Here is a 26,948-nt window from a genome sequence, read left to right as displayed (position 1 = left end):
AGAAAAAAACGGCCCATATATAAGCAGTGAAATAAACTAACACAGGATAGAATGGAAACAGGGACCACTTATCACGGGCCAAGCACAGGGCTAGATGCCTCTTCCTTCTTCTGTCCTGCTCTCTTTGCTTTCTCATAGAATGAAGGAAGGGTGTTGTGGACTGAAGGTTTGTGTCGCCACAAAATTCATAGGTTAAATTCCTAATGCGCAGTATGATAGTATTTGGGAATGAGGCCTTTGGGAGGTAATCAGGGTAACATGAGGTCATGAGGGTAGGCCCCATGATAGGATTAATGCCTTTATGAAAAAAAGGAGGAGGCACAGGATGTCTCTGCTCTCCACCAATGAGGATACAATGAGAAGACAGTCATTCTATCTCTATCACTTATGTATTGCTGTTTGGGGGATAATTAATAGATTCACTGAACCTCAACTTTTTCACTGATCCAATATGGCTACAGACTAAAAATAAGCATAAATAAATCTCTAAGATACGTTCTAAAAGGACCAGAGATGTGTTTATCATTACCATCATCACACTCACTGGAATCACCATGTCAGATTACATGAAACTTTAACAAACTTTCCTACTTGGGAGGGGGTAGAGAAGGCCCCTTTCTTAACAGCTTGTAAATAGCATAAAACTGGAAAAACATCTGGGTGTCGTTTAAGTCTCATAACTCTAACAGGTGCAGATATTTTTTCCATTTTCTAAAGTTCCAGTTCATGACTGATTTTATGGGGTGAGTCATGAGAATTTATAAAATAGGCTATAAATACAGCCCTTTAGTAAGATCACAGGTAAGAATGTCATAATATTATGAGATTACACAATGGGAAGAACTTGATGGGGGAAAAATGGCTTTGTTGAGATTCAGTTTAAAATCTACCTCAACTATTTCAAGAAGCCAGCCCCTTGCTGCCTGTGTAGACATTTCAGACATTTTATTGCCTAGTAGACTTTATGATAAAGGTTCCTAAGAATTGCCAAATGTTCCCAGAATCCTGACTCAATAGAATCAACAAGAATGCATTCAACACCAAGTGTAGACCAGGCACAGGCTAGATGCCTCTTCCTTCTTCTGTCCTCCTCTCTCTGGTTTCTTATAGAATGAAGAAAAGAAAAATGAAACCCTTAGAGGACATTTCAAGTAACCTAACTAGTAAATACCAGAACCAGAATGAATATTCATGTTTGATTCCCTCTGAAGTCCATGTATACGTCAGCTAGTACAGGAAGGGCCGACCTTATTCACATATAACAGGGGTGATGGGGTATCTGGGTGGTTAGTTTAAGCATCTGGCATCGGCTCAGGTCAGGATTTCAGGGTGCCAGGATCAAGCCCTGCATTGGGCTCCCTCCCAGTGGGGAGTATACTTGTCCCTCTGCCCCTCCTTCCCCTCATCCTCTCTTTCTCTCAAATAAATAAATAATATCTTTAAAAAAATAGGGATGATATTAGTACTAGATAATAGGATTGCTGTGAAGACTGGGAAGAGATGGTTAGTGTGGCATGCTTTGTCAACACTTGTGTGTGTGGACCTCTAAATATCAGGGATCAAGGGCTCTCACACCCTTTGTGTAACAGTGACATCATCGAATGTCACCTGTGTACTCAATTTTCCGAACCCAAAATTGTGATTATTTTTATTTTAGAATGCAACCAGTTTGAACATCTTACAGATGTCTACATTATATATATGCATATATATAGAATTCTTTAGTATAGCATATATTATATATGTATTACAATATATATGATTTCATATACTGAAATATATCTAAGGAAATATGATTTATTAAATAAGATGATAAAGAATTAGATCTCTCCAGGAAGCTAGGGAATAAGAAGCCTCCATTTCCCATCTGTTTTTTTTTTTTTTTAATTTATTTGTCAGAGAGAGAGAGAGAGTACAAGTAGGGGGAGCGGCAGGCAAAGGGAGAAGCAGGCTCCCTATTAAGCTAGGAGCCTGATGCAGAACTCGATCCCAGAACCCCGGGATCCTGACCTCAGCCAAAGGCAGATCCTTAACCAGCTGAGCCACCCAGATGCCCCAAAACCTCCTGATAAGTGTTCAACCCACTTTATTTTCTAGAAAACTCTGCTCTGCCGCTTAAGGGCATGCCCTGAGTTTCTAGCTGTTTATTCTTAGGCTACCAAGACGGTCCAAGGTGGTAAAGTCCACACCCATTCATCATCTCATCATAAAGAACATGGGCCCTCGTCTCACTACCTGAGTTCATGTTCTGATCTCATCACTTGCATAGGTGGAAGTTAGTCACGCCATTCATCTGCCTGTGTCTTTGCTACTTAATCTGTAAAATGGGAATTACAATAGGTTTTAATGAGGTAATGCATACCAAGCACTTACTATTACAGGACCTGACACATAGTAATTGCCCAATAAATCTGTATTTAAACATCTGTAATGTTTCACTACTTATTTGGACATGATAATAAGTTTCTCCTGATGGTTCCCTATCCCCCCTCTGGTCCAAAGTAGCACCCCTTTCACTTCTTGGCTCTCCTGTCCCTCAACAAGTTCATCCGGGTTCTCATGTCAGTAGAAGCAAACACATAAAAGATGTCAGCTTCAGGGATGAAAAATAGAGTCGAGAAGGGAGAGCAAGTGGGGGCATCATACCTGCACCTCTGGCACCTTTCGTTTAGGTGTTTATTTTTTTACCAACTTTTCTCTGTCTCATGAATTCACCATTGCAGATTCAAAGACTTCCTGGACACATTCAATTTTGTATTAATATCAAACAACATATGATCTTTTTTTAATGGCAGTTAAGATTAACTACATTTTTGACATTTTTATAATTTTGTTACATAGCTAACGATCACACTAAAAAGAAACCGAAAGCACACCACGTTCAGGAATGTTCTCAGGAGGTGCTTGCTCCACCCTACGTCCCCACCACACGTACACATTCCAGGGCCACCCACTGCATCTCTGGCTGCAAAGAACCAGCTTGCTTGCCTCTGGTCCTCTGAGCTCCCAGCATCCACATCATCGCCTCTCCTCCCACCCACTCACTCCACCATACGATATGGTCACATCAGCAGCAATAAAGGTCAACACTCACATCAGAAACTAATACAGGCTCTTTCCTTAGGTCGATTAATGGAAAATCATTCCAAAAAGTCCAGAGTGAATTAAGAAAGCAAACTTGGGGTAACAACTGAAACTTGAGGATCCAGTGTACTCTGTAAAGTCTCAAAATGCCACAGTTTTGGCTAGACACCTGGGAAGTAGACCCATAAGCCACTCTGTTTCCTGGGATTCCCTGTGAGTATCTGAGCAGCAGCACATAAGTGGAAGAAGCAAAATCAGAGAAATGAGAACCTCTAGCAGAATCTCACTCAAATTATGTAACTATTCATAATCTCACAGACTCCTCTGTAAATAGGAGGGAATATCTTCCTCACAGAGTGGTGCTTTGCAGTAAATGAGTTGATATATGACTCACATTAGGCAAATAAATAAATGAGCAATAAAATAAATGATGAACCAATTCTTCAATCTGTAAGAGATGCCTTCAAGCCCAGACTTAACTGTAGACATAAATTTCTGGAAGTGGAAATATATAAATAAGGACGATCATTCACATCCCTCGGGAAAGGGAGAATTTCACACGTGACACTAGAGAGCTATCCTAGAACCCTTTGCGATGTCCATCGCTACCAGTCCTCACCTCTGCACGATACCTGCTACTCCTCTGAGTACCTCCATGGAGCACAGGCTCTCGACTGATGGAATGAAGGGCTATTCTGGGTTTCACAGCTCACAGCTCACCCACATGTGAGCTTCTGCATGTGACCTGAGCCACTGTCTCCTCAAGGATGTCCTTTCTATTTTCTACAGTTAAACATCTGCCGGACTTTCACTCTCCTTGGGACAAGGAGAAATTTTTGATTCATGTATTGTAGTATCACGTTGGTTGGATCTTGCACTGCAGTTACTCAATGACTCATTGTGGAAAGGATGTACAATACAAATATCTATCAAGCACGGATTGTTACTATGTGTGAAATATGGCGCTAAGGAAATGTAAGGAAAAAGAATCCATGGGTTAGGGAAAGAATGAAAAATGAGAAAGAACTATTTTGTTCATGTTATATCTACTGAAAAATTCAATGCTTCCTAATTCATGTCTTCAAAGTCACAGGATCTGTATCTCTGGTACTGAAGTCTCCATTCTAATTTCTCAAAAATATGCATGTTTTGGATTTGCTGTTCCTTTGCAGAATTACTTAAAATGTGTTAGACAAAATATCTCGTTTTTTGAGAATAGAATACACTTTGGAGAGTCATCTTCCTGCCAGAGTAAGAAGGAACTTCTTATTAACACAGTGGGAAGTGGCATGTGAGAAAATGGGCTCCTTGGGTCATGTTAACATCAATTCTAATGATGGAAGTTTTGGAAATAGACATTCTCCGTCTAGTACAATGAATATGTTTTAGAAGCCCTATTTAAACTTTCTCATTTTATTCCAACAAATTCCCTGGTTTGCTTCCACAGCACTGTTTCACTAACCTACAGTACTATGTCTTGCAAGTAAATGGCAAGAACTTCTATCATCTTACTCTGTGAAATTAAGGCTACAGATGCAAGAAAAGACTTACCTAGATGCATAGCATCTTGTGTGGAGATTCATTCAACCTACAGTATTCTGACCATGAGCACAAACTGTGTCACCAGTTTATCCAACTAAAGGGATCTTGTAGGGTTCAGAAGTAAATATAAGGAGATACCAATGGTGAAGGGGCTGAGAATAGATCAAAGTGGACAACGGATAGCCTTGTGTGGGAAACAGCATCCTATTCTGCATGCTGCTCCCGTTTTATATTGAATGGCCATTAAATCACCTGAGTAATATGTTTCCTCCATTAACACAGTTCAACTATTTATACTCCATACCAACATTAGGCACCAAAATCCAACTTGTGTGTTTTGTTGTCCATATCCAAATATTTTACCTACATGCTCATCTAAAGCATCTTCAACCTCCTCTTACCAATCGCACCACCAACACTATGTACAGAGGCCCTCTATCCCCTGTTCAACTGTGGATCCGTGGTCTGTAACAATGGCAAGAACATTTTAAGCATTTTTATAACTAAGGTCCCAAAGCCAGGGAGTATTCCGTTTCTCTGCCAGTGACTTCGGTGCAACATGAGCAAACTGTGCAAGGTAAACTGTGGAGTGTACACAAGGAGCTCCACCGATTACCTTGACAATCAGATAAAGTGATAACAGTTTTCCTTAAAAAAATTAGCCCAGACTGTATTCTTTCCACTATAATATTTGTGAAACGCCTGCTGATTTTCCCAGGAAATGGCGCTTCCATTCCTAACTTCTCTGTGAAGCCACGTGATATAGCCAACCCTCAGTTTCTTCATCTAAAAATGAGAACAACGGGATCCCTGGGTGGCGCAGCGGTTTGGCGCCTGCCTTTGGCCCAGGGCGCGATCCTGGAGACCCAGGATCGAATCCCACATCGGGCTCCCAGTGCATGGAGCCTGCTTCTCCCTCGGCCTGTGTCTCTGCCTCTCTCTCTCTCTCTCTCTCTCTCTGTGACTATCATAAATAAATAAAAATTGAAAAAAAAATAAAAAAAAATAAAAATGAGAACAACACGATTGTCTTTTTTTAAAGGTTAAGGTGAGTCCCAAATTAGGTAACGTGTTCTAAATTTACTCACACCTTTTAAAAGTGGTTTTACACTGAGCCTTTATCATTATTTCCAGAAGGGACTCTGCCAAATCTCTAGGTATTTTTAAACAATAGCGACATATTTGAAAGATTCTGGTGTTTGGTGTTGGTATGGAGAAAGACACAATGTTGTCATATTTCGACTTGCTTGTTTTCACCTAAAGAGTGAAGCAGATGCACCCAACACAATCATCCTCTGGTACCTTTTACTTAATTTAGGGTCAAATATAGAAATCTCAGATTCCAAATCTGTCAGTTCATAGGAGATCCTGTTTTCTGTGTGTGTGTTTTGTTTTGTAGTTCCATTTTTATCTTGGAAAAATAGAGACCAAAAGCCAGAGTCTTGTGTACAACTTTCTTTAGTCACAGAACCAAAAAGAACAACAACAACAACAAAAGAATTCTTTAGAGTAAATCCCAGGCAAAATTTGATGCATGGTTAATACTTCAATATTTATATAATCTCTTTGGAGAAATTCTAATTGTCTGAGTCATCAAAATAATCATTCATAACTGAAAACTCTAAACATGATATGATTGTAAAAATATGGGGGAAAAGTAGAATGCAGCTTTACACAATGTGAAGGGATTAAAGGCAACATTTTTATTCCTTTTTAAAATTTCAATAAAGATTTAGTGGCTGCTTCATGGAGCCAAGTGAGATGCTAAATGTTTGAATAAAAACTCTCTTCTTGGACACATCGGTGTGACCTTATTGCTTACAATGAAAAGTGGCAAGCTGTGTAATGAAGTAATGTTCACACTGCAGTGAGCTAAGTGAGTTAAGCCAGCCTGGGACCGAGTGAGGTGTAGTTAGAGGTGACACTAGGAGGGTGCAGCACCTGTCTGGGGACACAAGAATGAGCAGGACTCTTCTAGGTAGGATATGCAGGCACAGCATCCTCAGCAGAAGAAATGCAAGCAGAAAATCTTGAGTTTAAGTCTGTCTAGGAATCTATGAAATTAAAGGACAAGTGTGGGAAGAGCTCATGTCCGACAGGTGAGTGTTCTATCATTTCATTCCCATCCTTTCCTTCCATCTCAGCTCTTCCTTTCTTCCTTCCTTCCTTTACTTCCTTATTGAGTATCGCATGTACAAGGAAGGCAGCATTGTATTAGGTGCAAAGACAGGTATGGCCTCATGCTCATGTCACTGAGTCTATAGATGAAGAAAGACAATGAAAGTAAGTCTTTTCAAAGCTTACAGTGACTATTCATGAAGACAACAAAGAAAAAGGCTGAGATGCATAAAATATTAAAATATTCATATCAAAAGCAGCAGCAAATGTGAAAAGTCTGAGTTAGGAATATGTTCACTGTGCTCAAAGACCTTAACAAAGCATGGTGTAGCTGAAGTTCAAGATTCAACAGGGGAAGGACATCAAGAGACCCATCATGAAGGGGGTATGTGGGCGGCTCAATGGTTGGGCGTGACCCCGGGGTCCCAGGATTGAGTCCTGCATCGGGCTCCCTGCATGGAGCCTGCTTCTTCCTCTGCCTGTGTCTCTACCTCTCTCTCTGTGTCTCTCATGAATAAATAAATAAAAACTTAAAAAAAAAAAAAGAATCAATCATGAAGGATGTTAGAAAGTCCTTTTGTGTGGGGGGGGGGGATTTTTTTTTTTTTTTTTTTTTTTTGTACCTGTAGGGATGGTCAACCATTTGAAGAAATATAGCAGGAAACTGGTAGGATCTAAGCCACAGCTGAATTTCATAGATCTTTCTGTGATGTAGAAATATGCTCTGAGCTGACCAACATGGTAACCACTTGTTACATGTGGCTGCTTAGCCCCTGAAACCTAGCTAGCATAATTGAGCAACTGAAATTTGTATTTTGTTTAATTTAAATTAATTTTATTCTAATTCAAAGAGCCACATGTGACTAGTGACTAATCTGTCAGACAACACAGATCTACACTGACTTAGAGATTAGTTTGGCAGCTGTGTGGATATCAAGGGGTCGGAGGCAGGCAAATGGGATGTTTGTAAGTGCTGACATTAGAGATGATGGTGTTGGGAGTTTAGAAAGTAAAATAAACAAAACGTGGTGATTATTTGGATGTGGAAAGTAAAGGAGATGGAGAAATGCTGAAGAAATGCCCTTATGGAAGGCTCACAGCCTCTTCCTCTTCTCAGGGGGAATCCAGAGTGAAGAACATCTGTTGAATTCTCTTCTATACCTTTCTGGGGCTGCCCATCATGCCAATAATGACTTTTCTCTATATGAAAGGATATTCAAAGTTGATGAAGCTACATTAACAATAAAACAGAGATAGTGTGGGGAAAAAAAAAGCACCTCCTCTAGCACTTTTGACTTCCTAATTTTCAGCTTCTCTGCTAAACCCCATATATTAATTTCTTATTTGATCCTCCATATAAATGACTCGAGTAGCCCATACAAATTGTCCTGACTCTCAATGTCTGTGGTTGTAAAATGCAGATAATACCCATTTTTTCCTCAGTCATAAAGTTAGATACTAAGTATCATATCCTGACCATAGTATCTAACACTGAGCATTAGACAGCTATAAGGATAGTGGTATTTGATTATATATTTGTCCAATTTTGGGCAAAATCATCAGTGTAAAAAACAAAAGTAGTGTTTATGGGAAATATGCATGCCCAAGGAGTAATAAGAGTGGTACATAATTATATTAAAGTAAGTATTTTTTTAATGTCATAAAGTTACATATGCATTGAAAATTTCATTGGACATTTAGTACATTTAGGCTCCTTCAGGAAATGCTAAGGACTTAGGGTAAATGCTGGGAGTTAACAAGCAGATAAGATGCAGCCTTTAACTCTTACGGGCTGAAAATACATTTATACTGAAAGAGCTTGTTTACCTAACTGTCATACAATAGTACTAACACAAGCACACCATCCCACTGCTCAAGCTGATGTAATTCTCTCTAGGGAAACAAAAGTCTTTTCCACCAAAAAGACTCATCCCTAGACACAATGCCTGCCTTGCGCATCTAAGCAAGTGTAAAGTCTAATATCAAACACTTGGTGTTTAATAGAGGTGATCCAGACAGGCTTCCTCTTTTTCCAGTGAGCACATCTCCCACACGTCAGGACTCTCCAGGTCCTGCTCCCTTTCCATACCTGCTATGTCTAATTTCAGGCCTTTGGCTTTGGAACGACAATTAGGTTTTTTACTCATTTGCACTATTAAACATATTTTCCATTACTTTGACCCTCATTAAGGACTTTCCTAAATCTTATTCTCATTTTCTGTGAAGCTACTCACCTCAGCAGACCATCCCAAAACTTGATTTGAACCCTAAGGCCCATTTGGAAGGCACTTCAACTTGAACTATTTCACTCCCCAGCCAAGTGGCTCCACACATAGACTAAAGCTAATAAACTTCTGATAGCTGGATGGAAATGGCATTTCTCCATTTTTAAGATGTTCTCTTCTAAAATATGCGATGTAATGTTTTCCTCTATAACACTAAGTCAAATCTGATTGTCCTTTATCAAAAGCAAGGTTGTATAATACCCGGTGTCAAATCAGAGTGTAGAAATATAAGAAAAAATAATGGCTCGGTTGAAAGGACTCCCATAAATATTTGAACATCAGATAAGGATGTCAATCTCCCCTTGTTGGGATGCAAAATAGAAGGTTTATTTTGCTTTATAACAATGTTAGATAATACTGCTATCTTTGTCTCTCTTGGAATATAAACATTATTATCAAATTTTGTTCCCTAGAGGAGACAAAGACTTCACCAATCAGAAAACGAAAACAAACAAAAAAATCAGAGAAACTTGTAAACCCAAGATCAGCACTTTCCAATGATTCTTTCTAGATTATTACGCTATTTTTACCACTTGTTTTACAATATTTGATGACATTTTATGAATACATGCAGCTCCATGGTGTTGGATACCTACTGCCCTACCACAGCGATAGCATTTCAGCTGAGCCATCTGTGCCTCAAGGTTTGCATCCCAAAATGCAGAGCAGAGATATATTTGCCTAAAGGAAGATGCCGTAGTGTGGTGGGAACATGGGTTTGGGAGCTACATGGCTAGCAGTATGAATCCAGTCAAATCACCTCACTAATAAGGAGGCCTCGTGCTCTTCTCCACGACTGACATGGCAATACGCCGTGCAGCTCTTCCTTCAAGGAAGGGTCCCTGAGTGGTGTGGAGAGGAGTCAGTAGGCCGCCTTCAGCTATCCACTCCTTAGTCTGGGAGCCTAAGCTCAGAGTTTATCTGGAGATGAAGCAAGACAGGGATAAAGGCCCTTCTGGCATGATGCAGCACTCCTCTGGTGACTAACATCCATTCCAGAGAGACCCAGTGCTTTGGGCTACGGTTTTTTGCTGGGTCTGTGATGCAGTCTGATTTCTCCCCCCCGCTCATCCTGCTCTTTGTCTCCTTCCATCCACAGGTGCTGATGCCTACCAAACCTCCTGTACTTCAGACCCCATCTACTTCCAGGGAAAACCATCTATAACAATTTGTTTCATGCAAACAGAATACGTGAAGATTCAAAGAGTTAATGAAGTAGAAATGAGATACGTATGAAGGGCACTATACTAAACTCCTAAATAGGCAAGGATAAAGATCCACAGATGACTTCCAGAGTCACTCACTGAGTATCTGCTCTGGCATTGGAGCCTGCATGTTAGAGTTTGTTGAGCGGACCACAGCCAGTCTAGTCCAAGTGAATTTCTACTTCATGCCGTCTTACACTTTTAAATAGAGAAACATTGCTACTCAGAGAATTTTCCAAGACACTGCTATGCAGAGACCAGGGTTTGGCTAAGGCAGTCACCAACCTCATTTCTGAAAACCCCTGTATTGTAGTCAATACTGAGGTCTGTGGAATGGAGAAAAAATGGGGTTTTATAATAAACTCATGCAAGAAACAAGTAAATGCCCCACTCCAAGCATCACAGCACTTTTCAGGATACCTTTTGTAGCCTGTAAGGGTAGTTATGAGGATGGGCCCCAAAGCTGCACTAAACAAAACCTGAGTTTTCTGGCAGATTCAACATGAGTATACAGCACTGGGGGTCCCATGAGGACCGTTGTCCCAAGTGCCCTCAGGAAAGTGTGGGAGATGCCAATTCCCGTCACATATAGCTGGATTCTCATACAAAGAATTTCTTTGACTTCTACAGGTTAAAAAAAAAAAAAAAAAAAACTCTTTTTATCTTTAGGGAGTTTCTGAGATAGAATAAGACCCCAGAATGATATGGGAACCAATTATTTAAATTCCTGATGGGAATCCAAACCCTTATTTGTCTAGTGTAGGGGTTGGCAAACTTCTTTGTAGAGTAAGTATTTTAGGCTCTGCAGGCCATTCTGTCTCTCCCACAGCTACTCAACCATGCAGTTGTCGGGCATAGAAGAATGAGGATGGTTGTATTCCAATAAGATTTCATGTAAAAAAAAGAAAAAATGTAGTAGATCAGCTTAGGCACACGGGGTATACAGTTTGCTGACTCCTGGCCTAAGGGGATAGAGTCAAAGTATTCACTAAAGTCATGTCCTACAGAAGGAAAACAAAGGGGGGTGGGGGGAGGAAGCCTCATATAGTAACAAAAAAGATACATATCTTGCTACACGTGGAGGAATAAGTCTTGTGATCCGTGCAAAGCTCACTGCATTAACATCTAGGGCAAGGACCAGCGCCGGAGCCTGAGTGTCCCTCCCTCACACCGTATGCTCCAGATGCTCTGGAAAACCACACAGACTTCGAAGACTGAATGTGCTGCTTTCATTTTTTTTCTTTCTTAAAAAGTGCAATGCACTTAGGCAAATTAATGTACCTATGAAGTCCTAGTGTAAAGAAACTTGAGTTCAAAGTGATCTGGCCACAGTGTCTTTAATCCCAATAGTGTCCCTTAGAACACAGTTAGGGAGATGCTGCTCTTGGAGAAAGGCAGTGTATATCTACTTTTCAAATTTAACAGGCATAAATGCACTTTTACGTAACAAAAAATATTTTGCTAAACATTGGTTTGCAGCCTCTATATGGAAAATTTATAGGAAGATGCAATTTTGAGCCAACTGCAAGTGAAGATGCTATTTAGAGCCACTTATAATGAAATAAACCCCTTAGTTATGAATCAGTTATTATATTTCACTGAACTCCAACTGTTTCTTTCTCACTGCTTAATTTCATTCTAGCTTTTGTTATTATGCCTAAAGAAACCATTTTAACATTTTCTCACATGCACTTTTAGTATCAAAAATTCAATCTACAAGTTTTCAGCTTTTTGCCTCTAATTGCTCCACTGGTTGCTCTAACTGCTTTAATAAATAATATTATCTGGTTCTGCTAGTCCCAGGATTCTAAGGTCCCTGCATCACATGTTATTTATTATTCCTCAAGGAGAAAAAGGAGCCCGTTTCAACCCAAAGCATTTCTTTAGAGAAATAGAGAGAGGAAGAAGGGATGAGAGTAAAGAAATATATATATAGATATATATAGATATATATCTATACACACACACACACACACACACACACACACACATAGTCCACTATCCAAATTAATATGAGGTTCTCTATAGTGTGAGATAGTTCCACTTTAGCATCACTAGATATCTACAGTTGTTTCTATTCAAATCCATTATGAAACTGGAAATTTCTTCCTACATGTGACCTTAAAGTTCCATCGTCTATCTTTATTTATCATTTTTAGATAGCATGCATCTAATTAGAGAAATGTGAAGAGCTTGGGTTTTCCATAGCTATTCACCAGCCTCCCTAATATAGAATAAGGTCCATGAGGGCAGAGGCTTTGTCTTCACAGAAATTCCCTAGATAAGTGTGAGTTACAATGATATTAGTTGTACAAAATAAATAAACCCTATATAACACATGGCACAAAATAAAAAAATGTCTTGCTAAACATTGGTTTGCAGGCTTTATATGGAAAATATATAGAAAGATGCAATTTTGAGCCAACTGCAAGTGCCTCAACATATATATGTGTGTGAATGACTGAATAGCTATCTGACTAAATAAATGTATGACTTAATTTATGCATTAATCACTGATAGTTGAATTAGCAAGTACAGTCAGTTTTTTGGAACAATGATTTGAAGAGTTGGTACTTCCAAATTGGGAACCAGTCAAACTGTTATCTGGCTAAGGGTGTGCAGGAACTAAATGATCAAGTTTTAATTATTTTAAAAAGACTCAGTCCTTGCACCAGATCCTTTCATACCATTGGTGAGAATGCAAAGACATGCAGCCTCTATGGAAAACTGTATGGGAGTTCCTAAAAAGTAATTTATAATAGAATTACCATATGATCCAGCAATCTCACTTCTGGGTATTTATCCGAAACAACTGAAACCAGGATCTCAAAGAGAGATTAGCATTTCTATGTTCACCGCAGCTCTCTTTACAAGAGCCAAGATGTGGAGACAAACTAAATGACCATCAACAGATGAATCAAGAAAGGAAATGCAGTATATACATAGAATGGAACGCTTTTCAGCCTTAAAAGGAAGGAATTTCTATACTGTGTCACAACACAGGTGAATCTGGAGAACAATATGCTAAGTGAAATAAGCCAGTTGCAGAAGGATAAGTACCACATGCCTCTACTTACAGGAGACAATCTAAAATCATCAAATTCAAAATAAATAAATAAATACATACATACATAAAAGAGCCAAATTCATAAAAGTATGGAATGGTGGTTGCCAGGGGCTGGGGGGAAGGAGAAATGGAGAGTCACTAATCACTGGGTATAAAGTCTTAGTTACACACGATGGGTAAGTTCTAGAAAGGTGCTGTACACCACCGTGCCTAGAGTTAACAGTACTATATCATGCACTTAAAAATCTGTTAAAGGGTAGCATTTATGTAGTCTTTTTATCACCAAAAAAAATTCTAATATTAAATTAAAACAGACAAAAAACCTAGGTCCTTACCAAAAATGGGAGTTAGTACAAGACTGAGAAGAAAGTCAGTCAATACACAGTCTACCCTGGTGCCAGGCTCTCCACTGTGTGAAATACTCCCACATTTGCATCATTGGACATGGGGTTGTAAAGAGAGTGTTTTCAGGAAAAGAGCTCATTAACAGCAAGCCAGAGAACTACAGTGAATCATAAAAGTGCCCGAGTACAAGTAGGAAGAAAACAATGCACTCTCTTATGCTAAGTGGGCACTTCCATTCAGAAGAGGAGTTAGGACAACAGAGCACTGTGGCTGCCATGGTCATGTGTCACTCTACTGTGCCTGCTGAATGGCCACCATCCCCACTTTTATTTTAAGCAGCTCATGTAGTCTTACTTAAGGTGAATGCTATGAAAGAAACAGGAAGCAACTACCAAAAAAAAAAAAAGCCCAGTCACATGTCATCTCAACACCATGGTAACACCAAAAACACACTTGAAATAAATTTATTTAAAGGACAAAATGAACCATAGAAGACTGACATGAAGGCACTGAATTATATTTTAACACTTACTCTGTGCTGAGGATTTTTACCTTACAGATAAACAGTTAACCGCTTAGAACAGCATTTCAAAGTGTCTGTCACAAAGTATGGGCTCAGGAAACCTGAGCTGTCATCATCCCACTCCACATGGAAACGCCAGAGCACAGCGAAGCATGCACAGGCATGGCAGCGAACGGTTAGAAGAAATTTAGGTTTAAATCCTGGGCCTGCACCTCCTATGGTAAAATCATACACAGGGAATCCATCCTTTTAGAACCTCAGCTTCCTTCTCCCTAAAACTAAAATCATACTATTTCACAGCATTTTTTTGTGTGTGTGAAAAATAAGTGAAATGATGCACAGCAGGAACTTAGCACAATGTCTAATTTATGCTATTGTTAGAGCATTGTTTCTTCTTTTACCTCCTAACCACAACTGGGTTTACAGCCAGTAGGAACAAAACCCATACAAAGGCGCTAGACTGATGAGCAAGGAGCACTCCATCCATATTCTGGTTAATGCCACAGACCTGGGATATTCTCCTTCCTTGTTGATGGAATGGAATGAGGCCATTTAGAGAATGAGAAGTTTACGGTTTCAATTAAAATCGGTCCTGCTAAGCTGTTCCAACAAGTGGAGATACGGTCACTGAGATCAGAGGGGACGAGCGCATGTGGCAGAGGGACAGAGGGCAGGCATTGTGTTGTCAGAAAAACCCAGGCATGCAGCAAAGTTCCACTCTTGATTATTTGTGAGATACTCAGCAATTGGGCTTTTTATCCATAGTTTCATCATCTGTTAGGTTAATGAGTATATATGTTACTGTACAGAGGTGTTAGGGGATGCGATGAGTACATCTGGCACACCCTTGACACGGGCTGGGCACTCCCTGGTAACAACAGCACGGTAGCAGCAGCAGCAAATTACAGTAACTGAGGTTAAGTAGCCTCTTTAGCCAGTAACTGTTATAGGAAAACAGATAATGCTGCACAGTCAGCAACCCTAGGAGAAGAATCTCTGTCCAAATAAGCACTGGATTTTCCATTTACATTTGTGATATATATCGACCGTGGCTTTATTAGCCGGCAACGCTGATAGCTGCTACATTTTTAAATCCAGTAACTTCATTTATTTCAGGAACCATGTGAGGGACACAATATTATCCCAAAATACAGATGAAGAGACTGAGTCTCAGAGAAGTCCAGAGAACGGCTGTTGGAGGAAGTTGCAATGATAGGATTTGAGCTTTAATCTACACAAGTTCAAAACATATCATCTTTTAAATAATTTACCCGTCATTATTTGATATTACTGAGAGATATATGATATTGAAAAAAGTAGCAAATGTTTAATAAATGTTACTGGGGGGGGGGGGGGGTGAGGCTCTCTATGTCACTGTTCTCTCCCGAAAGGGAATATACAGATACAGGTACAGACACAGATACAGATGAGAGAGGGAGAGGGAGGGGGAGGGGGAGAGGGAGAGGGAAGAGATAGAAATAGAGGGAGAGATAGAGTGAGAGGGAGAGGGAGAGATAGAGGGGGAGGGAGAGAGAGAGGAAGAGGGAGGGAGAGGGAGAGATAGAGGTAGAGATAGAGGTAGAGGGAGAGATGGAGAGATAGAGGGAGAGGAAGAGGGAGAGGGAGAGGGAGAGGGAGGGACAGGGAGACATAGAAGGAGAGGGAGAGATAGAGGGAGAGGAAGAGGGAGAGATAAGGATAGAAGGAGAGATAGAGGTAGAGATAGAGGGAGAGGAAGAGGGAGAGATAAAGGGAGAGACAGAGATAGAGGTAGAGGGAGAGATACAGGGAGATACAGAGATAGAGGGAGAGATAGAGGGAGAGAGAGGGAGAGGGAGAGATAGAGATAGAGGGAGAGATAGAGGGAGAGGGAGAGTCAGAGATAGAGGGAAAGATAGAGGGAGAGATAGAAGGAGAGATAGAGGTAGAGGGAGAGGCAGACGGAGAGGGAGAGGGAGAGATAAAGAGAGAGATAGAGGAAGAGGGAGAGATAGAGGTGGAGGGAGAGGGAGAGACAGAGGGCGAAGGAGAGGGAGAGGTCTAAGTGTAAGAATTTTAAAGCACACGATGTTTCCAGCTTGACAAGGTGCTCTAGAAAGAAGTTGAGTCGTCTGGGAAGTGGGCGAGCCCATATGGGACTGGCCGTGTAAGGGGGCGAATGCCACAGTAAATGCCTGTCTCCGGCTGGATGGCAGGTAAACATTCCCCTACGAGATGGGTGAAATACAAGAGTTGTGAAGAGGCCATGAGGCCTAGCTATTTGTTACTCAGTAATTCCCTGAATATCTGTGTCCTCTAGTTCTGTTTAAAAAAGGTTAAACGGCTCTAAATCTGTCTGCTAGGCTCCTAAGGAACCGTGCATTGCTCTGGCTACTCAGGAAATTTAATTTTCTACTGAAATTAAGCAGTTGTGTAAAGAGAGAGGAAGCTGCTCTCCAAAACCCAATGAGCTGGGGTTGTGGGGGGGAGCGGGGGGCAACAACCACAGGCCAGCAGACCGGTGCTGGCGGCTCAGCTGATGACTGCGGCATCCTCCCCTGCATTCCGGCCTGGGTGGGGCCTGCCTTCCGAACCCCACACAGCAGGGCCCTGTGGTAGCCCTGACACCGTGTCCACCGCCCGCTGGGTGGGGCCCCGGGTGCCCCGGAGCACTCGCTCGCCCGCCTGCAGACTAGCAGAGGCACAGACACGTGCGTGTCACTGGAGGCGCTTTATCTGCCCGTGTCTCCTGGGGGCAGCCGCAGTCCCCGCTAGGCTGCCTGTAAGAGGGCAGCTGGTGCTCAGCAGCTTCAGACCCCCCACCTCCACCTGCTTCTGAAAGCCGGGGCGCCTGGTGGCTCTGTGGGCTCAGCATCCGAGTCTCCAGGTCGCTCAGGCCGTGCTCTGGGGTCGCCATCAAGCCCCGCGTGTGGCTGCGCTCCCCCCCTGCTGCTTGGGACTCCCCACTTTGGCTCCTCCCCACCTCCCTTTCTAAAAACCTAAAATAAAATGAATGCAAAGCACTGGTCATAATACAAATACAAACAGCAGTAACAGCAGGAGCTGCTCCAATGACTGTCATCGCCCGATTGCCCGGGCACTGGAATCAGTGTCCAGAGACCTCCAGGCTGTGCCAGTAAGTGGACAGGTGACAATGGATGTAGGGTACGTGGCCAGTCGCCTGCCTCGGCCCCGCAGCTCTGCCGTGTTGGGGTCCCGGGGGCAGGGCTTGGGTCGCTGCCGCTGCCACACTTGGCCCTCGTGGGACATGGCCCCGCGGACTGACCCCAGTCCCCAGGGCCCTGGCACAGCCCCACTGGGACATCGCGTGTCCCCTGCTGGAGGAGCAGAAATCCTTCCCCCCGGGCCGGCCGGGCCCCTCCCTGCTGCCTCACTGAGCCCCCTGCTTTCGACAGCATCCTGTCCTGTCCTGTCCCGGGCCCTGTCACACAAGGTGCAGCAGCTGTGACTTCGGGGGACCCCGCCTGTACTCACATGTCGGCATCTCCCTGCAGAGCCACTTCTCAACCTCCGCAGATGGGCGGGCAATGGGGAGCTGTGCACCCGTGGTCTCCTGGGCATCGAGCACACCTGCACCCACCCAGGGCCCTGAGCCCAGGGAGTCCCCTCGCAGGCATGGGCACCCTGCGGGCCGCAGCTTGTCGGACTGCTGAGAACCCACAACGGACAACCGGCCGTCTTCGAAACCCGTAGGCCAGATTTTACCTTCTCAGAGGCTGGGTTCTTTTGAGGGAAATGATCTTTGTATCCTTTTGGGTCACACTCAACGTTAGCCTGAGTTCTGAAGTGGCTGGTATGAACACCAGCTTTTCTGCATCTCAAAATAATTATTTTTTGTCCGAACTAAAGTTATTTAGGACACTCTCTGTTCTGTGGGTTTCGATTCTGGACTCGCAACAGGGATTTAGTACACAAAAAAGAAGTGAATAAATAAAACTTCCAGAAAACTCACTTGTCCAGAGTTTCCTTGATGAAAATAGTTGGAAATGCCTCCATTCAATAGGTTGGGATGAACTGACATTTGGTTCACAGATTAAATGGACAACCCTTTAAAACTATATTCCATCATCTCTCTGTCTCTCTCCTGACAAACATTTCTAAGACGGCATTTGAAATCCACACTCAGGCACCTCATTAGCCAACACTTCACCCTTGGAGACCAGGGTACAAGGTATAGATTTTCAGTGATCTTTCAGAAGAAAGCTGTTGAGCTCAAGCACCTACACTGTCATGTGGATGACTGGCAAAAGAGAAAAGATGTACACAGCTCAACAGAAAAAAAAAAAAAAAAAGAATTGAGCCTCATTTATAAAAAAAGGCAGAAAAGTCTTAATAAAGGACTATTTCATCTTGGAAAAAAATTCTGAGCAAGGGAAGCATAAACAGAAGGTTTTTTTTTTTTTTTTGTTTAAAGGCAGAAAAAGTCACCAACCCAGATATGTTGACCTATCAGAAATGCCCATAAATTGATAAGAAAATAATTTTAAAACCAAACACCAAACAGAGAAATAATATAGGGGTGCGCTCGCAGTGAGTCTGAGAGCTGCAGGAGCTTTGCTCCCCTGGCACCGTGGCCCTGGGGCTGCACACGGCCTGTGGAAGGCGAGCATGACCACGTGGCCCGTGCACACCCGCACACGCCCTTGCACGCCCTTGCACACCCGTGCACACCCGCGCCCTGCTCCCCACGGCGCCCAGGCTGCCACGCAGCATGCACACACGAGCACGTCCTGTAGGGATGTGCTGGGCATCGGCGGCGGCCCGCCTGCCTCTAAGAGGAAGGAGTACCTGATGGGACTGGAGGTGATGTCGGGGTCCCGGGCCGTCACCTGGCCGATCACGGAGTTGAGAGCAGCGTTCTCGTGGACCTCGAGGAGGTACGTCGGGGAGGAGAAGACCGGGGGCTCGTCAGCATCCTCCACGACGATCTTGACCGTCGCCGTGTCTTTGAAGGGCCCCCTGCTGCTGAAACGTGGGTCAACGTGGACGTTGGCGGCCTCTACCTTCAGCGTATAGGACTTTTTGGTCTCAAAGTCCAGAGGCTGTTAGGAAATGACAGAGATGAATGCCCCTCGCTAATGACCACAGCAGCAAGAACAAATGAGTCTAACGCTGATGGATGATAGTTGTGTGCATTTAAGGCCATTTGTGAGCCTTAATGGGATCACTCTGCATTCCCTCAGATTCGACCTGTAAATTTTACAGGCATTTATTGATATCTGTTTATTATACAAGCTCAGTGAATCTAATCTCCTATTGTTTTGTTTTGTTTTGCTCATTTCACTTGGAATTCACAAAATATTCACAGTCATGAATTGTGCCATCAAAATTTCACTTCAGAGTCATAATAAAATTTTACTAGTGGCGGCATGACCTGCATACCAATCAGCCAGTTAATCGGGCCTCTGCTGGTGGGAGATAAGGCGGCATCGAACACAATCTCTATCTGAGAAGAATATTTTATCATTTCCGCAACCATGTGTGAAATGTAAGGAACTAGAAATAATCATTGTTTAGTCCGAGGAGACATTATAAAGCATCATTTAGCACTAATCCCGACAAAGAGGGTTTTCTGATTCCGCGTCGAAAAGCACCGCGGCTCCACTGATCATGTGGCTAAAATGAGGCTTCTTATTTTTTAGGGCGTTCTTCGAAGGTCTCTATTACACGTTCTGGGCTATGAAGTAGGTGGGCATCTAAAGAAATATGTATACAGATGCAGGGTTATCTGTGTGTATATTTAGAAGACGGGGCGGTGGGAGCGCTGCACGTATAGACTACCGGGGCGGGCCTTGCCTCCACCAGCCACTTAAGAGCAATTTGAAATGACCTCATTGCACCATTACTGACAACATTTCTGACATATTAATACCTCATCCCTTAAAAGCCCCCGAGACTTCAGCTAACGACCTACGTAAACAGACGCAGGTGGAAGCAAAGAGTTCCCCTCAAGACTCAGAAGCCCCCCCCCGCCCCATAGCAGAACCCTTAAGGTGCAATTCTTGGCAACCCGTAAAACACCACTTTTCAAGAATCAACGTCTGTCAAGGTTCGGAGAGACCCTTTAGGCGGGCGCTGCAATTCCTCCTAAGAAACGGGACTTTCAATCTGCAATGCAGATTTTTAAAAACTAAATCGCAAGACAACCTGGCATCAGTGAACTCTTTCAGAGCCCCTGTACAAGCTTAAATATGTCTTCTTATTTCAAAATTGGGGGTTGATTTTTCTACTTGAATTCCGTTCTAATGGGACTTGGCTTTCTGGGGAAATATTTTCTAGTAAACAAGGCAGATACTCACCTCCCCGTCTATTCTGAAATTACTAGGCACATGTACCCATGAATAGAGGATTCAACATCAGCATTTTCATAATTTGCCAATCACCCCTACTGTAACAATCCTGCAATTTCGAATTCTTCACAAACACTGTTAAGTATAGCAGATTATGTTCTGTTTATTTCTTAGCTCCGCATAATGACAATGTATCCAAACACATCCCCGGGTCCTCAGGATTTTATCAGACGAGAAAGAAGACCCACGGGTCGTAGAAATAGGACTCCCTACACATTGTTCTCTACAGTAAAACACATGGGTTTCTTGGTGTCAAAACATGTAGTATATAGTTCCATATTTATGAATAACAGTGAATCGAACTACAACACACGGCTAATTGCTTCAGTTTATAAAAGCACCTTATGGTAGCAAAGGATGGCAGTTAATAATAACAATAAAAATGACATTAGGAATCATTAACCAAGGAAAATGTGGCTCTGGGTTATTCAATAATTGACTCACGTATAATTATACTGTACTCTATTTTAAACATGAGTTTTTAAATGCTTTGCAACTCTTAACCTAAACTCAAGCCGGGCAGGAAGCTGGTGTTCCTGTGCGCAGAGTCAAAGTAAAGGCGGCCATCTTCCCCCCTCAAAATCCACTTAAAACAGTTGATTTTGCACACAAAAGTACACCCAGAAAACTCAAGGTTCCCATTGTCACTATGTCTCCGATGGGGGATTTAAAGAGCATGAGCACTGGGAGCACATTCCTGTGCGACATGACAGAGAGGACTAGACAGGAAGCTTGGAATCATGTGACTGCAATGCTGAGCCAAAGAGACCGAAGAATTGTTGGCTCCCGGGAGCGTGCTGTGCCATCTATCTTCTTATTCACGAACCAACAATTTAATTGAAATTAACTGGTAGTATTTCATGGAAAAGATATGAAGAGCAATATCGAAAAAGATACTCATGATGAGGATACAAGGGCATTTTCTTTTCTTTTTAAAGGACATTTTCCTTGCAAATGCCAGTGCCCATAAAATAATGAAACGCGTTCTACACATTTTTTAGGAATGTGTATGTCATGATGATAGATAAATATGGAAAATGCTGTGCAGAATTTTTCACATCTATCACAAAAGAAATGGCTGCTGGCAAAAGTAGATGCAAATCGCTGTACATTATCTGTTCTATTCATGGAGATAGTTCTTTCTCCGACGGAAGCCCCACACCCAGGAGCACGGCAAAGAGGAGCCGCATTTACCATAACTTAGCTCAGACTTTTGACGTGTGGTTCGGAGCATGCGATGGAAGCAGGGTTGGCCCTGCCCTTCCCGCGCTAGAGCTGGCCAGAGCAGCCGAGGCAGACTGCGTCCTCTATCCTTGAGTTTACCGGGAAGCAGGGCCTGCACGAAAAACTCCGGGATCTTCGGTGTGGAGCTATTCTAGGAAGCAGGCGTGCAGGAAGGGGGAGAGTTATAGGAGAAGGATTAAAAGCCATTGGACTTGCCACCTCTGTGGGCAACTGAGTCCTCCTCCTACTGGCCTCTTAAGAACCTTAGAAAATATGCCTCTGAATAATGTCTTCGAAGAATACAAATTCCCTATCTATGCCCCTCGTTGCTTGAAGTTCCCCTTCTGAGTGTTGACTTCCCTTTGTGCCTGGAGCACTCTGGCAAGGAACGGAGCAAATTCCGTTGGCTTAGGGAAGAACACTAGGACCAGATGAGGAGAGAGAAATAATGGGTGAGACGGGAAGCTGCCAACAGCCTGGTAACAGGCTGGCACAGCTTCAGCTGAAATAGGAAGTGGGGCCAAGGGTATGAGGTGCAGAAAAGACTCGACTTTTTCACAGTTAAGGAAATTGAACGTCGGTCAGCCCTAAGATCATGTCAGGAAGGCTACCCAGCTCCTGCAAACTTCATAACTCAAGTTTCATAAAGGTATTCGGGGGATGGACACACCCTTCCTCAGCTTACCTTTCTTAGCCTTATAATGCCATCCTGAGCCTGGGCGTCAGAAGTGATTTCAAAGAGTGCTGTGCCATCTCCGTCGATGATGTCGTAGGATGACTGTGCATTTTCACCAATGTCCTGGTCGTTGGCTTTTACCCTCCCTATGGCAGTGCCAAGAACCACGTCTTCGGGTACTGAGAAGTGATATAGACCTTAGGAAAGGAAAGAAGCACTGAGCAACGCATACATTCCATTCAACCACTAATCCATTTAAGCAAATACTTATCGGGCCCTTTCTTTGCTCTGAGCAAGCCTATCGATATCAAGAATACAGGGACGGAAAAGACAAAAGAATCCCTTTTGCTGCAAAATGTACAGTCCTTTACATGAATCAGAGACAAAGAGTTCCCAGAAGAAGAAGTGACCTCCCTTTGAGATTCTTCTGAGATATGAAGCTTATTCAATCATATGTTTACCAAACATACATTTGGAGCAGAGTTATATCAGGATATTAGAAAGTCTACGTGGAATGTTCTGTCCCATTTGCTGTATAATCACATTGGCTGCCTGTGGGGATATTCATTGTTGCCCAACATAAAATATTAAGCTAATTTCAGCACAGAGAGATGCAATGTGCACCACACTGAAAGTCACTTTTGAAGTTACCTTTATATTTACAGACTTGTAGACCATTTTTGATAAAATCCAATTACTAAACTTCTGCTGTGCCCTGCAGCAAGCTGTTCAGACACATGAAACAGCCCTCCTGTTACTAAAGTCCTCATCGCTCTGAAGACCAGAAATCCTACCTCCAAAACTCTCTAGGCAAAACACAATTACAGTATACGCTTATTCTCCCATGGGTCCAGTGAAACGTGTCTAATTAGTGGTATTAGTCCCATTTTTACTCAAACGGCTTTAGTTGGAGCATTGGTGTCACTCATTTCACGGGGGGAGGGAGGCAACCATAACCCCTGGCCATCACCCCTTCAGTACACACCTGCCCTACATCTAACTGCCAAATCCCGCATTGCTTTGCCTGAGGCTTTTTTTCTGGACTTCAGAACCCATTTCACCCACCGCCTGTCAGGCCAGAACTACCAGAAAATGAATGTCCCCACAGAAGCAGCCCTCAATGACTCACACAACTTAGGAGGTAAAAATCCCAGGCTCCTTCCCTCTCTGATAGGGTAACATGGAGCTATTCCTTCTCTTTTGCTTACTCACAGGGTTTCAGAGTTTCCCCAACAGGATAAAGCTCCAGTTCCCCACCGTCCTGGCTGCCTTGATAATGCACATTATTGGCTCTCTGTCCTTCCGCCTCACACAGCTCACCTCGCTACTGGCAAGTCTTGGGATCATCTCCAAGATAACCTACTTAATAATCAAATTCTTGTCTCAGTGCCTGTTTCTGGGGAACCCAAACTCCAGACAACCAGGAAGTTTCAGTCCCATGGCAACCAAAACAAGGGGAAAAAAAGATAAATATTCGATGAGCTATAAACCAAAAGGAAAAATTAAGTCTGGAGAACATTACCTAATTGTAGTTGGAACTCAATCACTGAGTCCCTTGGACAAACTAAGGCTCATTTTACCCGATCTAACAAGATTATTTCAGATGATGGGTGAGATTTTCTTGTAGCACTAACAGACTTTTATTTAATGATGAAATAAAAATGTCTCAGAATCATGAAATTATGGGACTGGGGAACAAACATGTTTTCCAAATAGTTTCACCGTAAGGTAGACACTGAAAATCCTCATGTCAAACACAAGTCTCCCAATTCTCTCATAATTGGCATAATGATTCTATTTCCTTCAAACTTTATATCCCAGGTAAGGTCTGAGACGATCCCTCTAGGTATGCTTATTAAGTAAATAAGCCAGCAAGGGGCTTCACCTTACTGCTAGTCCTACATCAGGGAGCCTTGGGAAGCCAAGCAAATGGAACGTTTATCCATTCCTATTCTGCTCACTCATCATCTCTATCAGTGTGATCATAGTTAATAGTTATTATCCCTAAGAAAAGGGAACATTTTTGGAACTCACCTGCCACTGCTGAATTGAAACAATCATTCTCTGAGAAAGAAGAGTTGCATACTAGAGCCTGAACTGTAATGGCCACTGAAAAGCAAATAAAAGAACCGAGGAAGGGACAGGAGAAATAGTGCTCCCCGTTAACAATAATTTGGTTAAAAAGGGTGGCCTTGTTACCTGATTTATGCATGGCCAGAAGTGAAAATTCTAAAATTACTAATGAAAATGAATCCTTCCTGTTCTTTCTACCCTGGAATTTCTTTCTGTAGATAAATCCTCAAAGATACCTCAAATGTGCCATTTTCAAGTCCTGCATATGTCTCCCCTTCCCCCTCCCTCCGTCTCCTTCCCTCTCCCTCTCTTCTCTCTTCAAAAACAGCTCCTCCTATGGCTTCCTTATCCCAGCAAAGAGCATCAGCCTGTATGTAACCTCTTAAGGCAGAAGTGTGATAACTCACTTCCTCAATTGAAAGATGCAAGGTATCCTTGAATTTTTGGTAATCATTAACTCTTAAGTGTCTGTCACACCCATATACTTTCTCCAGGTCCACTGAGCCCACCCTTGCTCGCTAGCTCTGATTTCACTTTTTACACGAATGCTTATGAACATCCTTTAAGCGGCTGCAGTGTGGGGAACACGTTGGAATAAGGGCGCCCAATTTCATTTTCTCCGATTGCCCTGGAATCCAACGTTATTACTTCCCCTACAATGTAAAACCACTATGGCTTCCCAGTGACCTTCGGAAAAAGATCATGGTACTTAAAAGGGCCTACAAATCCAAGCCTAGCTAACCCCTGCCTAACCTGACTCTCTAGACTCCAATTATAGTAAGATTCTCTTAATTCTCATCTAGGGCCATGCATCCTTCTTCCACAGGGCTTTTCAACATCCTCTTCCTCCAGTTGCAGGGTCCACCCCCACGCCCCTGGTTTCACCTAGTTCCAGCCAATTCATATTCATTCGTTCATATCTCAACTAAAGAGTCTCCGGGCCGGAAAGGTCCTCCCAAATCATCTAAGTCAGATTATTTGGATAAGTGTTCACAAGAAAGGGAACATGTACTGTGAGAGCACAAAATAAGTTGGAAAATACTTGTTTCCCTGATTCATGGATGGTGGATGCCTACAATTCTGTTGAGCTGCTTCTGAGGTAGAGCATGGCTTTCATAGGGATGAGTAAGGTCAGTGACTCCTGATGGCTGAAGGAGGAGTCCCAGGAAGTCCCAGGAAGGAGAACTGCTTGTTTTTGCAGCAAGTATACTGCGTATCTGCTTCCCCCACCTCCAGCACTACAGATTTTGGTTTCCTTTATACGATGTATAGTAAATAGTTCCATTATTTACACATTTACTATCTGGAAATTTTCCCGACTTCTTTGGAGTCTGTAAAGTGGGGATACATCTAATACCAAAAGGACAGGAGAGTGGATTGTTTCATATCTACATATAAATTGGCATACCTTGCATATAGTAAGCATTCAATGACTGCTATCCATTTTTTTTGGATGTGGCTGAAAATTAGAACGTAAGTTCAAATGAAAACATCAGACTTAGAGATTTGCACCCAGTGCAGGGAACTCACTTACTTTGGGCAAATTTTGGAGGATTATCGTTAACGTCCGTAAGGGTCACTGTGAGTGTCGTGGTCCCAGACAGGCCCCCGGAGTGTCCACCCATATCCTTGGCTTGGATAACAACCAGGTACTCCTCCTTGGCTTCTCTGTCCATGTTGGGAAGGGCAGTTTTTATAATCGCTGAGGGCGAAAAATGGGAGAAGGACTTTCAGACAGACGGCTCTTTCGACATGAATGTGTGACTCTCTCTCACACATACATACACGTGCACACGTCAAGTCCCCACTGGGATAATTTTATTTTCTTTTGCCTGTTAGCTGGTGTGCATCTGTGATGCCAACACCGAGAAAGATGTTAGTCACAGACATTAGTGGCTAACTTGCAAAAATACATTTTATAGTGTATAAAAAAAGAGAACTTGCAAAAATATACATTAGAAAGTAAACTGAATGGCATACTCTTGCCTACCAAATTAAAGTATAAATCATAACATAGCCTCATCTACCCAGGAAAACCCTGGAAGTGAAAGAATCTTACAATTTATCACAGACTCCAACTCCCCTACAAGAGGAGTAAATACATAAATAGCTTGAAGGCTCTGAGGTCAAAGATAAATTATTCTGAAGCTCACAAATACATCAGAGAGATGGAAGAAATAGATGCATTATTAGGATCAACTCAGATGAATAAAACACCGATCAGAATTAATACAGGCAAATGTCTATATACTAAGGTGCTGTTCAGTCACACTTACATTTTAATTGTTATATTTTCTATATTGTAAAAGTAATAATTTAGGAGAAAAATGAAAAGACGGAGAGAAGAAAAAGGAGGTAAAACATAAAATCATACAAAATAACATAATATTATCAGCACAAAAATGTTCGTGTTTTTTTTTTCTTTTGCAGTATTTTCAGGGTTTCATCCATCTGCT

General features: G+C 42.5%; 1 protein-coding gene across 3 annotated transcripts in view; it reads right to left on the bottom strand.

Moving 5' to 3' along the window:
• The window catches only part of CDH8 (cadherin 8), a 341,945-nt gene that overhangs the window by 135,988 nt on the left and 179,009 nt on the right, over window positions 1-26,948 (bottom strand). For all 3 annotated transcript variants that reach the window (XM_038538794.1, XM_038538793.1, XM_038538795.1), the window contains 3 exons: window positions 26,027-26,194; window positions 22,429-22,616; window positions 18,958-19,211 (listed from right to left, as the gene is read on the bottom strand). In XM_038538794.1, coding sequence (XP_038394722.1) covers window positions 18,958-19,211; window positions 22,429-22,616; window positions 26,027-26,194 — 610 coding nt within the window. The remainder of the gene's footprint in view (window positions 1-18,957; window positions 19,212-22,428; window positions 22,617-26,026; window positions 26,195-26,948) is intronic.

The sequence above is a fragment of the Canis lupus genome, chromosome 5 (assembly GCF_011100685.1).
Source record: "Canis lupus familiaris isolate Mischka breed German Shepherd chromosome 5, alternate assembly UU_Cfam_GSD_1.0, whole genome shotgun sequence".
In the NCBI taxonomy this organism is placed as follows: Eukaryota; Metazoa; Chordata; class Mammalia; order Carnivora; family Canidae; genus Canis; species Canis lupus.
This window is presented reverse-complemented; position numbering and strand designations above follow the sequence as displayed.